Below are 16,724 nucleotides of genomic sequence, written 5' to 3' on the forward strand. Positions count from 1 at the left end.
CTAAACACAAACAATGCTCATGCACTGAAGTGTCTGTTCTACACCTCAGAGAGAATATCATCTGACCATTTCTGTACCCGCTGATGGCGTGTACGTGTACAAAGTTACATTTACATCTTGTGGTGTCTTCAGAATGCTTCACTACTTTTGCCAGGGAATGTATTTTGTCCACGCTAGACCTAAACAAGTGAGAAAGTTATTTCCTCCTACAGCCGAGACTACGATGTGCTTTGACGAGTGCCTTTACTTAGACCCTCACTTCTGAGACGGAGATGTTGCCCACAGGTGTGCACAGTCGGGGTTCACGTACGCAGAACAGACTACGGGCCATACATGAGGAAGCGGTTCCACCTGCAGCAGGAGGCCGGCCCCGCCTACTACGAGGCCGCAGCTGCAGCCATGTTGGCAGACCTGCACAGCGAGTGCGCCGCTGTCGCCTTCGCAGTCACCAGCGATGACAGCCGGTGGTGCCAACAGCACCTGCTGCCTGTCCTCTCCAGGAAGGCCTCAGTAAGTTACAGAGTGGTGGTGCAACAAGGAACACCTGATGAGACCTTTATAAAACTTTATTAGTTTATTCATTGACTACACAGCCAGCAGTTGTTAGAACTGTAGAGAGTTAACATAAAACTTCGAGTTAAAGGAAACTGGCAGAATACATTCAACATTGTGAATAGTGAAATACGAGGTGCATTCAAGTTCTAAGGCCTCCGATTTTTTTTCTCCGGACCGGAAAGAGATAGAAACATGCGCATTGTTTTAAAATGAGGCTGTGATCATTGTCAATGCGTCCCAGAGATGGCAGCACCGTAAGGCAGATGGAATTTGACCGCCAGCGGCGAGAATGAGAACTGTTTTAAATACTTAAAATGGCGACGTTTTCCTTACTTGAACAGCGTGCAATCATTCGTTTTCTGAATTTGCGTGGTGTGAAACCAATTGAAATTCATCGACAGTTGAAGAAGACATGTGTCGAAAGTGCGTTCGTGGGTGCGACAGTTTAATGAAGGCAGAACATCGTGTGACAACAAACCGAAACAACCTCGAGCTCGCACAAGCCGGTCTGACGACATGATCGAGAAAGTGGAGAGAATTGTTTTGGGGGATCGCCGAATGACTGTTGAACCGATCGCCTCCAGAGTTGGCATTTCTGTGGGTTCGGTGCACACAATCCTGCATGACGACCTGAAAATGCGAAAAGTGTCATCCAGGTGGGTGCCACGAATGCTGACGGACGACCACTTGGCTGCCCGTGTGGTATGTTGCCAAGCAATGTTGACGCGCAACGACAGCATGAATGGGACTTTCTTTTCGTCGGTTGTGACAATGGATGAGACGTGGATGCCATTTTTCAATCCAGAAACAAAGCGCCACTCAGCTCAATGGAAGCACACAGATTCACCACCACCAAAAAAAATTCGGGTAACCGCCAGTGCTGAAAAAATGATGGTGTCCATATTCTGGGACAGCGAGGGCATAATCCTTACCCATTGCGTTCCAAAGGGCACTACGGTAACAGGTGCATCCTACGAAAATGTTTTGAAGAACAAATTCCTTCCTGCACTGCAACAGAAACGTCCAGTAAGGGCTGCGCGTGTGCTGTTTCACCAAGACAACGCACCCGCACATCGAGCTAACGTTACGCAACAGTTTCTTCGTGATAACGACTTTGAAGTGATTCCTCATGCTCCCTGCTCACATGACCTGGCTCCTAGTAACTTTTGGCTTTTTCCAACAATAAAAGACACTCTCCGTGGCCGCACATTCACCAGCCGTGCTGCTATTGCCTCAGCGATTTTCCAGTGGTCAAAACAGACTCCGAAAGAAGCCTTCGCCGCTGCCATGGAATCATGGCGTCAGCGTTGTGAAAAATGTGTACGTCTGCAGGGCGATTACGTCGAGAAGTAACGCCAGTTTAATCGATTTCGGGTGAGTAGTTAATTAGAAAAAATCGGAGGCCCTAGAACTTGAATGCACCTCGTATCTGAAAGGTTTTTTTTAATGACTGCGTGTGTAATACATTGAAAGCCTCTATGAGGGTGAAGATTTGTCTGATGTGATAGAAGAAGAAACAGGAGTTGATTTAGAAGAGATATGGGATCCAGTATTAGAATCGGAATTTAAAAGAGCTTTGGAGGACTTACGGTCAAATAAGGCAGAAGGGATAGATAACATTCCATCAGAATTTCTAAAATCATTGGGGGAAGTGGCAACAAAACGACTATTCACGTTGGTGTGTAGAATATATGAGTCAGGCGACATACCATCTGACTTTCGGAAAAGCATCATCCACACAATTCCGAAGACGGCGAGAGCTGAGAAGTGCGAGAATTATCTCACAATCAGCTTAACAGCTCATGCATCGAAGCTGCTTACAAGAATAATATACAGAAGAATGGAAAAGAAAATTGAGAATGTGCCAGGTGAAGATCAGTTTGGCTTTAGGAAAAGTAAAGGGACGAGAGAGGCAATTCTCACGTTACGGCTAATAATGGAAGCAAGGCTACAGAAAAATCAAGACACTTCCATAGGATTTGTCGACCTGGAAAAAGCGTTCGACAATATAAAATGGTGCAAGCTGTTCGAGATTCTGAAAAAAGAAGGGGTAAGCTATAGGGAGAGACGGGTCATATACAATATGTACAACAACCAAGAGGGAATAATAATAGTGGACGATCAAGAACGAAGTGCTCGTATTAAGAAGGGTGTAAGACAAGGCTGTAGCCTTTCGCCCCTACTCTTCAATCTGTACATCGAGGAAGCAATGATGGAAATAAAAGAAAGGTTCAGGAGTGGAATTAAAATACAAGGTGAAAGGATATCAATGATACGATTCGCTGATGACATTGCTATCCTGAGTGAAAGTGAAGAAGAATTAAATGATCTGCTGAACGGAATGAACTGTCTAATGGGTACACAATATGGTTTGAGAGTAAATCGGAGAAAGACGAAGGTAATGAGAAGTAGTAGAAATGAGAACAGCGAGAAACTTAACATCAGGATTGATGGTCACGAAGTCAATGAAGTTAAGGAATTCTGCTACCTAGGCAGTAAAATAACCAATGACGGACGGAGCAAGGAAGACATCAAAAGCAGACTCGCTATGGCAAAGAAGGCATTCTGGCCAAGAGAAGTCTACTAATATCGAATACCGGCCTTAATTTGAGGAAGAAATTTCTGAGGATGTACGTCTGGAGTACAGCATTGTATGGTAGTGAAACATGGATTGTGGGAAAACCGGAACAGAAGAGAATCGAAGCATTTGAGATGTGGTGCTGTAGACGAATGTTGAAAATTAGGTGGACTGATAGGTAAGAAATGAGGAGGTTCTACGCAGAATCGGAGAGGAAAGGAATATGTGGAAAACACTGATAAGGAGAAGGGACAGGATGATAGGACTCTGCTAAGACATAAGGGAATGACTTCCATGGTACTAGAGGGAGCTGTGGAGGGCAAAAACTGTAGAGGAAGACAGAGATTGGAATACGTCAAGCAAATAATTGAGGACGTAGGTTGCAAGTGCTACTCTGAGATGAAGAGGTTAGCACAGGAAAGGAATTCGTGGCGGGCCGCATCAAACCAGTCAGTAGACTGATGACCAAAAAAAAAAGGGCTTTATTATAAATGTATTACAGGTATGTTCTACGATATTCGATGCTATTTACGTAGACGACTGCACTCTCAGGGATGAATTTCTTCGATACTACGACTTTTGTCTGATTACAGACATCTAATAAAATTCATACCCTTCCTCGTTAAAACTGTTTATTTCAGAACATGTTGCGATTTCCGAGGGTGTATTTAGGCAGGAACCTAAGAGGACAGTTTCAACTGCTGCGGGAGAAATATTTAGCTGTTGTTTCCGCGGTTTACAAGTGTCCATCCACCCACGAGAGAAGCTGGTGTTAATGTCACGCTCGGCTTACCAGAAATGTGTTGCCAGACGTTTACACGTCATATTGACGTCACTTCTGAGTAAGCCCAGTGCGTGAAAATCCTACACAGCGCGTGCTCGCGCCACGCACTCTATCACTCATCAGGCGCTCAACGTGGCTGCCGTGAACTTCAAAGGTGGGCAGCACTCTAACGAATAAAAAAAAAGTGTGATAATAATAAGGGATCCCTCACAGAAACTGAAAGAAACATTAGATAAAAGTTTTACAATGACCTTTTCTACATACAATGTTAACGTTTATGTACATTGTCTTTTCTGGACACATGTTAGTACCGATGTGTTTGAAAATAGTCAAGATCGGCTTTTACCTCCGCATTTCGTAATATTTCAGTTCCTGCGAGTCAACTGTGGTCCGTCCGACACATCTTGTACTGTTTCCCCGTAGCCTGAATTCAGCGATCGGACTTGATTTTGCGCTTCGCCGTGCTGCGACTTTTGTACACCAATAAGTCTTCTCTCGTGTTAGTTTCACACAGAAGTAAATCAAAACGTTTTTGTTTCCATTAATACTGGTAAATATACTTTTCCTTATGAGCATTTAAATTAAACAGCGCTGTTATACCAGTCTTCTTTTAGTGTTCAACACTGAGGTTGGTTTGCAGCAGAGCGCCATTCCTCTCTTCTGTCTGCCTTCCTCTTCATTTCCACGTATGTGTTACATCTAACGTCATTCATGGTCTGTTGCATGTATCATATCATTGGTGGCCCTCGCCGATTCCTTTCTTCAGTAACTCCTTCTCCTATGGTTCCAATGATGTGTCGTAGGATGTGTCCTGTTTGTCTCTTCTTGTTTGGATGTGCCTCCACAGGGATCTGGTTTCCTGTACTCTTCTAAGCACCTCTTCATTTGTTACTTTGTCTCTTCAGCTGATCTTCATCATACTTCTATAGCATCACATCTCCAGGGCCTCTAGCCGTCTTCTCTCTTCTCTTCCAATCGTCCAAGTTTCACATCCGTATAGCGCCACATTCCAAACGAAACCTTTCATGATTCGTTTGCTTATTTTCAGACTGATGTTGTTGCTGGTGAGTAAGTTCCTTCTCCGATTAGATGCAATTTTGGCCTTTTGTATTCTGGTCGCAATTTCTTTTCGGCTTCTACCATCTCTTGTGATTTTGCTTCCCAGGTAAGTAAATTCCAGCTCGTCTCTTCCAATTCTCATTCTCAGAGGTACATATTCTGCCCCTGCGCTGCATACCATCGCTTTAGTCTTTTTCTTGTTTATTCTCATTCCAAACTGATTGCATGGAATTTTTTCCATTGTTCTGAGGACTTCCTCTAGATCTTCGTTTGTCTCCGTGGCTATAGCAATATCATCTGTATAACGTAGCATGTCTATCTTCTGCCCGTTAATTGTGATCCCCACCTCAGTAGTTTCTCGAACTCGGTCTATATCTTCCTGGATGTAAGCATTGAATACAAGAGGAGAGAGAGCACATCCTTGCCTTACCCCTTTTCTAATATTTGCTTCTTGTTCCTGGTGACAGTTCCTAATCACTGTCACCTCATAGAAACTGAGTATCACACGGATGTCTTTGTACTTTATTCCACTTTTCCTCAGCACTCTGAACATCTCTTGCCAGATTACGTTATCAAAAGCCTTTTCCATGTCTACAAAGGTAATGTAAGATGGTTTATTTTTCTGTAATTGCTTTTCGATAACGAGTCTCTTGTTCCCGATCCCATTCTGAAACCAAACTGATCTTCACTCAGCATATTTTCCACCTTCTCTTCAGTTCGCTTCGGAACTATTTTTATGAGAATTTTTGATGCATGTGATATTAGGCTTAGAGTTCGGTGCTGCCTTCTTTGGTATAGGAACAATGATACATTTCTGGAAGTCTGTCGGTATCTCTCCTGTGTTATAGATGGACCTAATGAGTTTAAGCAGCATCATTTTCGTTCTGTCACCAGCATTCTTTATTAGTTCTGCAGGGACGTCATCAATACCCGTTGCTTGTTGTCCCGTAGTTCTTTTAGAGCTCTGTCAAATTCTTCTTGCAGAATGTCATCTCCCTTGTCATCTTCGCCTACTTGCTCTTCTCTTCCTATTACTTCCTCCGAAAGAGGTGTTCCGGCATACAACTCCTCTATGTATTCTTTCCATCTCTTCACCATGTCTTCACCAAACAGCATTTTCCCCTCTTTATTTCCTATTGTGCCTGAGAGTATCGTTTTACTTTTTTTTTAATTGATTTGCTGTTCTGTAGGCTAAATCAGTTATTCCATTTTGCATATTTTCTTCCATTTCTCTGCACATTTCTTCAAGAAAATTTTCTTTTGCTTTCCTAGCTTCTCTATTAACTAAATTCCTTAGTCTTCTGTATTCAGCCTTTCCTTGATCATCGTTGCATTTTCGTATAATCTCCTGTTTTCTATAATATCTGCTGTAATCCATTTCCTCTTGTTTTTGGGCTCAGTTCTTCTAACTATCTTTTCTGCTCCTTCGTATATACCAGATTTAATTTGATCCCAGTCTTCATTTAGTCCACCATGTTGAAAACTCTTAGCTAAGTTATCCGTTTCATGAGCATAGGGCTTTGCCAGTCCCTCAGTTTTCAGTTTTTCTAGTACCCATTTAAGTTTTACTGGCTTCTTCTTCAAACGTTCGAATCTCAGTGAACTTTTCATCAGGGCCAGGCTATAATCACTGCCTATGTCTGCAGATGGATAGCTCGTGCAATCTTTTATCTGGTTCCTAAAACCAGAATGTAATCAATCTGTTGTCTCCTCAGGTCTCCAGGTGCCTTCCATGTGTATCTTCTTCGTTTGTGATGATGGAAAAGTGTGTTTGCAACAACTAATTGGTTCCTCGAGCAGAACTCGAAGAGGTCGATCTCCTCTTTCATTTCTTCTTCCAAGTCCATATTTGCCAACAATTCCTTCGTCCGGTTCTTCACCCACAATCGCGTTCCAGTCCCCCATGGCAATCAGGTTTTCATCTCCCTTAACATTTCGCATCGCATTACTTATTTCTTCGTATATTTTGTCAATGACTGCATCTTATTCTTTGGATGTTGGCATGTATATTTGTATTATCACAGTGTCCTTTGGTTTAGTTTCAAGTTTGACTAGTATTATTCGAGAGCTTTATTGTACATATCCCTTGACACGTGAGCCATAGTTTCTCCTCGAAATTATTCCAACTCCTCCCATTCCTGGTCTATTTTGGTCAGTTCCGGTGTGAATGACACGGTATTCTCCAGACCACAAATCACCTGGATGGGGCCATCTCATCTCCGATATGCCTAGGATATCGATTTCCAGTCTTTCCATTTCAAGTTTTACATTTTCTATTTTGCTACTCTGAGGCAGTGTTCTCACATTCCAAGTGGCTATGTTAAAATTGGGATCCTTTTCCTTCACGTTGCCTGTATCCTTTGCAGACCCCACCCGGAGATACGTTTGGGGGGACTGGAAAATTTTACAGAAGATACTGACATGGTTTACTGCTGATGCTTGGGATAACCGTAGTTCTTTAATGTGGTGTTTTCCCGTTGCCTTCCACATCCTATGCCCTTGACCATCAGCTGGTTCTTCCGCCTTTGGAAATGATTTCTCATTTCCAGGGCAAGATGGTGACCTGTCCAGCGAATGCTGGGGTGATGTCTTATCCCGCTCATCCCTCGGTCCCTGTCTACGTTAGCCATCACATGAAGTGACGTCGTCCACTCTCTATCGCGTGGAGGTGTAGTTCAGGAGTTTCCCTTCATCGGGTCTAGGACCTTTCCTAGTACCCTCCAGTACTTTAGTTACTACTATACCAGTAGGTAGTCAATACTCGACTTTCATTTGCTACTTAACAGATGTTATGTTTCTTGGTTATCATTACTCTGTACAATTTACAGTGAGCTGTTATAAGATAACAAAGTTTCTCGTCAGAACAAAAGGAAAAAAATACGACTTTCTTCTTTCGTTACGTTTAGACATACCCTACAGTGGGCGCCGGCAGAATGGAACCGTCACCGTTCGCAGCACAGAAACACGTGGCCCTTCGTAGATGTCCAGTATACAGTGGAACTCTTCCAGTCAAACAAAAGAAACACAATCCACCTGGAAGATTATGAAATACATCCCACACAAGTGTGTACTGTATTATAGAGATGTACTAACAGTTGTCCAACATTTCGGCAGCACAGGTGCTTAACTCAGTAATACGCCACACTAATGTCCCATCCGCAATCTCCTTTATTGGTGCTATGCTGGGTGAACCACTACTCCATTGACACACTTTGAGAAGTGCTAGTATGGACCACAATAAGGAAAAAATATGCAGTAAAGATGAGCTCTGAAGTGCACACCTCAAGAGCTATGAGCAATTGCTATTCTTAGCTACTGTAAAACACATCTCTTCTCCTGAACAAGTGACCGTACCTCTTAAAGCATGTACTGTTAGCGCTGCCATGTGCCGTCTGTGAGTGATTATTGCACTTTGGTTTAAACATAAACGGTGGTCAAATTGATGTCACTGGACAGTGTAAAATAAGAAAAGTTAGTGCTCGCACGTAAAATTTTAAGGGTTAGTTTTTCCGCACATTTTTCGAGAGTGAAACGGTGGAGAAATAATCAGAAGCTGGTTCTATGAACGCTCTGACAGGAATTCAAGTGTGAGGTGCAGAGTAGTCATCTAAATGTTAATGTAAACGTAGAAACATTCACTTACCTGTTCTAGAACGGCACTATCTGTTACAGTTTCAGATATTACACACGACTTTGCCTTAAATGACATAACTTTCGATTATTTGCTGGAGACGTTCCTGTTAAATTTAGAAGCAAACAAACTAAGATGATAAATAGGCGTTTTGAAATTGTTTTTATTTTATTGGACTACGATTTGATCATATGCGCATTTTATTTTATTTATTTATTTATTTATTTATTTATTTATTTTTTTTTTTTTTTTTTTTTTTTTTTTTTTTTTTGTCATCAGTCACCCGGCTGGTTTGATGTGGTCTGCTATGAATTCCTCTCCTGTGCTAATCTTTTCATCTCAGAGTAGCACTTACAATCTACCTCCTCAATTATTTGCTGTATCTATTTTAATCTCTGTCTTCCTCTACAGTTTTTACCCTCTACAGCTCCCTATAGTACCGTGGAAGTTATTCCCTCATGTCTTAAAGATATCCTATCACCTCGTCCCTTGTTCTTATCAGTGTTTTCCACATATTCCATCCTTCGCTGATTATGTGGAGAATCTCCTGATTCCTTACCTCACTAGTCCACCTAATTTTCAACATTCTTCTGTAGCACCACATATCAAATGCTTCTACTCTCTTCGGTTCCGGTTTTCTGACAGTCCATTTTTCACTACCACCCAATGCACGTTCTCAGAAATTTCTTAGATTAAGACCTATATCTAATACTACTAGACGTCGCTTGGCCGGGAATACCCTTTTTCCAGTGCTAGTCTGCTTTTTATGTCCTCCTTGCCCTGTCCGTCATGAGTTTATGGCTGCCTAAGTAGCAGAATTCCTTAACTTCATCTACATAGTGATCACCAGTCCTGATGTTACGTTTCTCACTGTTCTCATTTCTGCTACTTCTCCTTACTTTCGTCTTTCTTCGATGTTGTGTACATAGCTCCGCGTAGTCAGTGCGTACACAACTTTCCCAATAGAGCGCGCCCCACTAAGCACAACAGCGCAGGCGCAGCGCTCGTCCGTCTCCGCACTACGAGATGGTGCTGTCTTAGAGACGGACCAAATTCTGTTTCCGCCCATCCGCGTATTAATATGTAACGCAGCCAATGAGATTGCTGCTAACGTAAAACCTTTTCTCCTCATGGATCACACTCGCGCAGTGATACCTGAATGCGCGAGGTATTATAACAAGTGTACAGACCTCCGATCAGTCAGTCTGCATTTGTCTCCACCAGTCTGCATGTGTCTGCATTTGTCTGTACCAGTCTATAGTCAAGCTTCAGTCTGCGCCTAATAAGATTACCATATTCCTGTACATAGCCATGAAGATAAATGAATAGTCACTTTGTCAAGTATCAGAGATATGTGAGAATAAGATTAACGTACCAAGACCAAAGGAACTTCAGATTGTCAATTGTAAATAGCATCCAGAACCAAGTTAAGTAATTTTTATGCTTGTTATTATTTTAATAAATGTGTGTGAAAATTAATCAAGTTCTGTTTAAAGTTGGTCACCGTCAATCTGCTACTCTAAGCGTGCGAGTGGTATTTCTATCGTCTGACCTAACGGCAGAAGATAAACATGCCACGATAAGACCACGAGACATATTGCTGACACTCGTCTACTTCGTTAGAGCGACAAGTCAAATAATCTGATGGTGTGTGTACCAAAGGTCTTACAGTATGCACACCACATTCGATTTACTCTCAGTCCATATTCTGTACTCATTAGATTGTTCATTCCATTCAGCAGTCACGTAATTCTTCTTCGCTTTCACTGAGGATAGCAATGTCATCAGAGAACCTTATCATCGATATTCTTTCACTTTGAATTTTAATTCGACTCTTCAACCTTTCTTTTATTTCCGTCATTGCTTGTTTGATGTATGGATTGAACACTAGGGACGAAAGACTATATCCCTGTCTTACACCCTTTTTAATCTGAACATTGCGTTCTTGGTCTTCCACTTATTATTCCCTCTTGGCTCTTGTACATCTTGCCAACGACCTTGGCGCAGTCGTAACGCTGATTTCCGTCTTTTCGCCGATATTAGGCGCTGTCGGGATTGGCTAGCACTTGGATGGGTTACCAGCCCAGTCTGCAGAGTGCTGTTGGTGAGCGGGGTGCACTCAGCTTTTGTGAGACCAACTGAGGAGTTGCTTCATTGAGCAGCGGCGCCACTGGCCACGAAAACTGGCAACGTTGCCCGGGAGAGCGGTGTGCTGACCACACGCCCCTCCACATCCACATCCGGCTGAGAATCGCACGGCGAACGGGCGGTACCGTTGGGCCTTCGACACATGTTCGGACTGTGTCTGTTTGTTGTTGTACATGTTGTATATTACACGTCTCTCTCTCTCTCTACAGACTACCCCTATTTTCCTCATAATTTCGAACATCTTGCACCATTTTACATTATTGAACACGTTTTTCAGGTCGACAAATCTTATGAGCGTTCTTGATTTTTCTTGTCTTGCTTCCATTATCAGCCACAACATCAGAACTGCATCTCTGGTGCCTTCATCTTTCCTAAAGCCAAACTGATCGTCATCTAACACAGCCTCAATTTTCTTTTCCATTCTTCTGTATATTATTCTTGTCAGCAACTTTGATGCATTAGCTGTTAGTTTAATAATGCAATAATTCTCGTAGTTGTGAGCTCTTGCAGTGTTCCGAATTGTGCAGACGATATTTTTCCGAAATTCAGACGGTTTATCGGCAGACTCATACATTCTACACACCAACGTGAATAGCCGTTCTCTTCCTACTTCCCCCAATGATTTTATAAATTACGATGCAATGTTATCTATTTCTCCCACCTCATTTGATCTTAAATTTCCCAAAGCTCTTATAAAATCTGATTCTAATACTGGATCCCTTGTCTCTTCTGTAACTTTTCCTGTTGCTTCTTTTATCACATCAGAAAAGTCTTCCCCCCCTTAGAGGCGTTCAATGTACTCTTTCCACTTCTCGACTCTCTCCTCTGCTATTAAAAGTGGAATTCCCGTTGCACTCTTAATGTTGCCACCCTTGATTTTCTATATGCTGATTAAGTCCTTCCAAAAATCATTCCTTCACACTTTTCATACTGCCACTTTGTCTTAGATTCCCTGCACTTCCTATTTACTGCACTCGTAACCAACTAACCAACTTCCTTTTCTGCATTCCTGAATTTCGCTGAACATTTTTATATTTCATTCTTTCATCGACCAGCTGAAGTATTTCTTCTGTTACACATGGTTTCTTCGCAGTTACCGTCTTTGTACTTACGTTTCTCTTTCCAACTTCAGAGATTGCCCTTTTTAGAGATGTCCATTCCTCTTCAATTGAATTGCCTGCTGAGCTGTTCTGTATCACAGTTTCTATATCTGTAGAGAACTTACTACTTCTGTGTCTCATTTTTTTTTTTTTTTTTGCATATTGATTCTTCCTGGCTAGTCTCTTCAGCCAACTTTTCATCGTTACTAAACTGTGATTTGTGTCTATATCTGCTCCTGGGAACGTCTTACACTCCTCTATCTGATTTTGGAATCTCTGCCTGATCATGATGTGATGTAACCGAAATCTTCCCGTATCTCTCAGCCTTTTCCAAGTATACCTCCTCCTCTTTCCATTGCAGAACAAAGTATTTGCTGTTAGTAAATTTATTGCAGAACTCAATTAGCCTTTATCCTCTCTCACTCCTAGTACCAAGCCCGTATTCTCCCGTAGCCCTTCCTTCTACCCCTTCCTGTACAACTGCATTCCAGTCCCCCATGGCTATTAGATTTTCGTCTCTCGTTACGTACTGAAGTAGTCTTTCAGCGTTCTCATACACTTTCTCTGTCTCTTGATCTTCAGCTTTCGACGTAAGCACGCATACCTGAACTATCATTGTTGGCGTTGATTTACTGTCGATTCTAATGAGGACTACCCTGTCACTGAACTGTGCACAGTAACTCACTCTCTGCCCTACATTCCTATTCATAGCGAATCTTCTCCTGTCATAACATTTTCTGCTGCTGTTGATATTACCCAAGGTTATTTAAAATGGAGGTTGGGCCCGAAGCTAAATCGGCTGTGATTGGCTGGCGCAGTGACGTCACTGTAGGAGCAAAGCGAGGCAGCGGCTAGCTCAGCAAGCGACTCTTACTGTAGTGGACTGACAAGGCAGCCAGTCCACAGTGACGGGTAACCGAAAGGCACGCGTACACACACGCCGACTGGCGTTAAGTCTGAAACAGGATACGTGATGAAAGCTATAAAGAAAAGAACGGAGCTTCTCGTATACTTAACTTTAATTCATTGTGGTACATTTCTCTTGATAATACAAGTGAGACTCTCTCCAGATATGGTTAATGCCCTTGCTAGGTCGTAGCCATGGACTTAGCTGAAAGCTATTCTGTCTCTCGGCAATTGAGAGAAAGGCTTCGTACGTGTAGTCGCTAGCAATGTCGTCCGTACAACTGGGGCGAGTGCTAGTACGTCTCTCGAGACCTGCCGTGTGGTGGCGCTCGATCTGCGATCCTGACAGTGGCGACACGCGGGTCCGACATGTACTAATGGACCGCGGCCGATTTAAGCTACCACCTAGCAAGTGTGGTGTCTGGCGGTGACACCACACTTACTAAGGACAAGCAACTATTTATAACACCAACAAGTTCTCAGGAAATTATTTAAAACAGTTGATTTACCTGTTTAGATGTTTGCAGTAGAAGAAGAGTGCCACTGTCTTGATTTCCGCTTCTGTGCTGCTGCTGCCTTCTGCATTTTATGCTTCGTATTGAGGAACCGCATTCCAATGAAAAGTCGTGTTCAGACATACAGTTTTATAACGTGTGACAAAAATTCCGGATATTTAGTTTGGACAGCAGTGCATATTGTTTTCACTATATTTTTTTCCTTGTAAATACTATCCAATCCATTAAATTCATTAAAAATTAGTTCAAACTGAGACACCTTATGTAGCCACTCATCTGTTGGAACTGTAAGCCCACCGCGAGATAGAAATTCAATCTAACCATAATTTTCATTTGTTGGAGGACTTAAAATATCAGCAGACGGCGTTCCCAGTGTCTTGTCACAGTTCTTTGCACGATATGGAATGTAGCCAGCCAGGTAACGGAATCCTTCTGCAGAGCAGTCACATCCCTCTTTGACAGCAGATTCTTCTGGTGCAGGTTGAACAGGAAAGTCAATATCTCGTAGCTCTTTTTCACCATCTATCATTTGCAGTGCTTCGCTAATGTCAGGCAAAATTCCTGTGAACAGATGTGACGTCAAAAATCCGTCACACTCATCTGCTCTACTGATGTGTCACTTGACAGAGGTATGTCATGAGCATTGTGTCCCAGCAGTAACAGCCGTAATCGATATTTTACTTCTGTTGGAGAAGGGTTCAAATGGAAATGACCAATTCCTCTGATCTGTGAGAAAAAATTTTCCAGTGCACCCTGGTTCAATCTTGCAGTTAAAATATATGTTATTTGTAGTGGCTGAAGATCTGAAAACAGTCCAAATAATGACCGAACAGTTGTCACAATGCCTTTCTGGAATGGGAGCAAGAGATTTGCATTGCCTACGCGCATTTTTTCGGCACACGTATACAGTTCTCTCAATATTCTTTCTTGAACCTACTTATGTATCCCATAACCACATGATAACACATACTTATTGTACCTCCGAGCATTCATAATGTCAAATGCGTCGTTTGCTAACTGAAAAAAACTTGCTGCTTCCTCTTCTTCAGGCATTAAGTACTTTATGGCTTTAGCTGTGGTACTCGAAAAAAGTTGCATTGCCAAATAAACCCTTTGACGCTCTCTCCCCTTGACACTGAGATGAAGCTGTGGCAGTTTAGGACAGAACTTCATTTCACTCCTATCTAATGCGAGCAGTCTTTCTACAATAGATTTATTAACAATTTTCCCAATTGGAAGCTTTAGTCCGTCATCCAGAAAGTGGTTCCTCATTAATTTAAACAAATGCGGAACATCTGAAAACACCCAGATTCGTTTATTTTCATACTGCGGATTGGAAAAGCAGGAATTAGTTTCTGTCACATTAAAATCTTTCCACACAGATCGATTTTTTGTTCCAAGGTCGCACACTACCGCAACAACATCGAAACCAACATCTTGTACAGAGCAGATAATACTGTTTAACCGATCAGCTGTTATTTGTGTGTCAGAATCATAGTAAATGGGTTGCTTCCATCCACAAAACAAACCACGTACCATAACAAATAGCACGTTACTGTGTGGCCCTACAACACGATCTTCAACAGGATCATAAATAATATTGCTGTCTACATTCATTTCGTCGAATGATAGCACACACACACACGTTCAGTTTTTGTCAATACAGATGAGTGGGCTTTCATTAGTTGCAAAACGTCTGTCAGCACACCAGGAAAGCATCTGAAAGAGCGTGACGTCCATCTCTTAAGTGTTGACAGTCCTGGAAGTGGACAACCGATCTGATTTCTTAAAAACAAGTAACACTTCCTAGACACAGCACGAAGTGTAACCGCTTTACAAATACCTTCCCTTTGCCATTTTGCTCGTTTCTTTCCACTCAACAGGCAGTTTATCTGTGTTTCTGAGCCCACAGCTCGTGGTCGTGCGGTAGCGTTCTCACTTCCAACGCCCGGGTTCCCGGGTTCGATTCCCGGCGGGGTCAGGGATTTTCTCTGCCTCGTGATGGCTGGGTGTTGTGTGCTGTCCTTAGGTTAGTTAGGTTTAAGTAGTTCTAAGTTCTAGGGGACTGATGACCATAGATGTTAAGTCCCATAGTGCTCAGAGCCATTTTTGTGTTTTTGAAAACAATTTGCCTAACATTTGAGTCACTTTCTCCTGCACTTGCTTCTTTTGACACTTTTATTGATATTTTATTTTCTCACCACAAGCTTTCACTTTGAGTTTCAAACGTTTCTCACTACACCTGAGATTTGCACACATAGCTGTCAGTCTGCGGTTCCTGAATTCTAATTCTTCTATACGTTTACAGAGTTCGCTGATCTGTTTACTATCAGTGTCACAGTCATCTGTCGCTGATGACTGGTCTATTTTTCTTTTTTTCGGAGACATACTAACCAGGTGCTCAGTTGCATTTTTCATTGTCTGTCTTGTCTGCAACCTGTCTGCCCTATTCGGAGAAACTGAGTCATCAGGGCCTGAATTTCCACTAACACTAGGAACACTTCCTGGTATATTCACACTCGGCACTGCGTCTGGTTTAAGTGTTTTCTTCGGCAGTAGATTGAGAAGTTCTGCTCGCAAGTCACGTAGATAATCATCGGATGTGAAATGCAATGAACAAACAGTTGACGTCGCAACATTGAAGCGATCTTTTCGGTGTCACTTCATAACCCAGGCCTTCTGCACTTTAACGTCTTTTGGGAACGAATGATAAATTATATCCGTGTCTTTTGTCTTTCGGCTGTACGACAGACACCCTGTTACAGCACACCCAGGCATTTTAACGCAACACTTTTACAAATCGCCGCAACAACACCACAAACTAAAGCAAAACAACAACACCGGTAAAACAGCTCTTTTGGCGCCTCGACACAACGTGCTCCTATGCTGACGTCATGCGCAGAACGACGAAATATTCGCCGATCTGCGCAGGCCATTTGCCCCCCCCCCCCCCCCCTTGATATTACCCTATACATACCTGACCATAAATCCTTGTCTTCTTTCCATTTCACTTCACTGACCTTCAGAATGTCTAGATTGAAGCTTAGCGTTTCCATATTCAGATTTTCTAGCTTCCTTACCACGTTCAAACTTCAGACCTTCCACACCCCAACCATAGAACGTTATCCCTTCGTTGGTTATTCAACCTTTTTCTGATGGTAACCTCCCCCTTGGCAGTATCCTCCCGGAGATCCGAATGGGGACTATTCCAGAATCTTTTGCCAATGGACCGATCGTCATGACACTCTTCCAGTTACACATTATGTATCTTCAATGCAGTGGTTTCCATTGCCTTCTGAAGTCAGCAGTTTGTGGTCTCGTGGCTAGCGGTGCTCCCTCTGGATCACAGGGTCCCGGCTTCGATTGCCGGACGGGGTGTTTGTGTTGTCTTCATCAACATAATCATCATCATCGTCATCATTCGTGACGGTAGCTAGATTGGACGGTG

At 42.6% G+C, this 16,724-nt stretch overlaps 1 protein-coding gene across 1 annotated transcript in view; it reads left to right on the plus strand.

Moving 5' to 3' along the window:
- Positions 1-16,724, plus strand: part of LOC126210256 (galactoside alpha-(1,2)-fucosyltransferase 1-like) — a 283,214-nt gene that overhangs the window by 248,156 nt on the left and 18,334 nt on the right. The window contains exon 5 of the mRNA XM_049939447.1: positions 286-510. Within this exon, the coding sequence (XP_049795404.1) occupies positions 286-510 (225 nt within the window). The remainder of the gene's footprint in view (positions 1-285; positions 511-16,724) is intronic.

This window comes from Schistocerca nitens, chromosome 10 (genome assembly GCF_023898315.1).
Source record: "Schistocerca nitens isolate TAMUIC-IGC-003100 chromosome 10, iqSchNite1.1, whole genome shotgun sequence".
NCBI lineage: Eukaryota > Metazoa > Arthropoda > Insecta > Orthoptera > Acrididae > Schistocerca > Schistocerca nitens.